The 1,700-nt window shown below is 41.4% G+C and overlaps 1 protein-coding gene across 16 annotated transcripts in view; it reads left to right on the top strand.

The window, feature by feature from the left end:
- The window catches only part of LOC117936435 (calcium/calmodulin-dependent protein kinase type II subunit gamma), a 39,896-nt gene that overhangs the window by 24,931 nt on the left and 13,265 nt on the right, over positions 1–1,700 (top strand). For 9 of the 16 annotated variants that reach the window (XM_034859440.1, XM_034859435.1, XM_034859428.1 and 6 more), the window contains 2 exons: positions 794–834; positions 1,588–1,671. In XM_034859440.1, coding sequence (XP_034715331.1) covers positions 794–834; positions 1,588–1,671 — 125 coding nt within the window. The remainder of the gene's footprint in view (positions 1–793; positions 835–1,587; positions 1,672–1,700) is intronic. The other 7 variants (XM_034859442.1, XM_034859434.1, XM_034859432.1 and 4 more) reach the window with 1 other exon arrangement.

Genomic DNA, 1,700 nt, shown 5'->3' with positions numbered 1-1,700 from the left:
TTTTTTTTTTTTTTTTTTTTTTTTGGGATGCTGCATGGCCAGGCCAAGATAGGAGCTGCATCTCAATGCAACAGCCAAGATTAAGGAGCATGAGTTGTCACTTGATATTTTCTGCTGCTGTAAATGTTGTGCCCCTTATCTCGACTCATGTATTGAAATATTAAAACCTTTCTTTTAACCCTCCCCTCTCTCCCCCTCTTCCTTCTCCCATTTGTTATTGGAAGGTAAGAAACACAAGATTTTTTGGTGTCAAAAGAAAATTTGAGAAAAGCAACAGACTGCTGAGAGCTTTAGACTGAAAGGAAAAGTGACTGGGACCCTTAAAAGAAATCAATGATTTACATTAACCTAGCTCATTGCCGTCAGTCCTGGCAGCAGTTTAAGTCTGACCATCACTCTCTTTCTAGATCTGCTGGGATCTTACAGACAGGAAATGGATTTAGAAAGTTTACTTTGCTCTCAGGTTTCTTTTTTTTGCCCAGATGGCAATGAATGGATTATGATGTGCATGGGTTTTGCAGAGTGTAGCAACTTGTACAGCCAAGGGAAATCGTACCCAAGAAATCCATTAAATGCATGTTATTCTTTGGCAACATCTAGACTTACTTGCCCTTAAAAGCTTGGGTATTGGGTATTCATAGATATTACAAATGTTAGATCCAGGTTTTTGCTAAAGTTGCAGATTTCTATAAAAGCCCCCAAAAAAAGAGAGCTGCATGGATTGGCATGGATGCTGTTGTCACCAGTTAAACTTGTACCTGTTTCTCTCCCTTTCTATCTTTTATTTTTACAGCTTGCAAAAGTTTACTCAACAAGAAGTCAGATTCTGCTAAGGTAAGGTTGTCTCGTCACCTCTCTGCCCTTTTCTGTTCTGCTACACTGTGTCCTGTCTCTCCTCTATTAGCTGACCCCCTTTTTGCCTTTTCTGTACCCCTCTATTAAGCTAACTTTCTTCACCTTGTATTTATGTTAAGGAATGTCTTTTTTCTACAGTAAGGATTTTATTTTCCCGAGTTTTGTTTTTTGGTTCAAATTTCCCGTTCATTTCTATAGGGGATTTTTGCTGCATCTCAGGGTTTCTCAAACTTCTGTAGCCCGTTTTTAGATCTCAGAAATCCTGCCGTGCCTTCCACAAGTTTGGGAAACTCTGTTTAAGTGCCCCCCAGTTTTAGTCACATTATTTTTTATAATTATCAATTAAATCTTTTTTTATGTTGGGTTGATTCTTTTACCTTTAGTCTCAATCAAAGGATTTGCCGCTCTCTTTTCCGAGCAGTCACCATTATTCTCTGCTGCTATTAAGCATTTCCCTTCCCTCCTGCCCCCCTCTCTTTCTCCTTTGCCCCAGGGGTCTCTCTGTGCAGTTAAGTGGCAGAGGCATAGAGAGTTAGTGAGGCAGTTAAAAGGATGATCTAGAGGCCATTTTGTGGCACTCACCCTCTCATTTACCCTGTTAGCGCTCAACAGCCTCGGAGCCTTGATCAACATTAGCCCCATTCCCTAAAAGGCGTATGATTCTAATGCATCTGTGTGTGTGTGAGTGTGTAACGTATGTGTTCACTTTGAGTGTCTGCGTTTTCGTCCCAGCCTTCTACCAACAACAGTAAGAACAGTATAGTGAGCGCCATCAATGCCCTGAAAGACACCAACATGGCAACAAACGCCCAGATGGTACAGTAGGCCGCCGCAGTCTTCCCGCC

This window comes from Etheostoma cragini, chromosome 21, assembly GCF_013103735.1.
Source record: "Etheostoma cragini isolate CJK2018 chromosome 21, CSU_Ecrag_1.0, whole genome shotgun sequence".
NCBI lineage: Eukaryota > Metazoa > Chordata > Actinopteri > Perciformes > Percidae > Etheostoma > Etheostoma cragini.
This window is presented reverse-complemented; position numbering and strand designations above follow the sequence as displayed.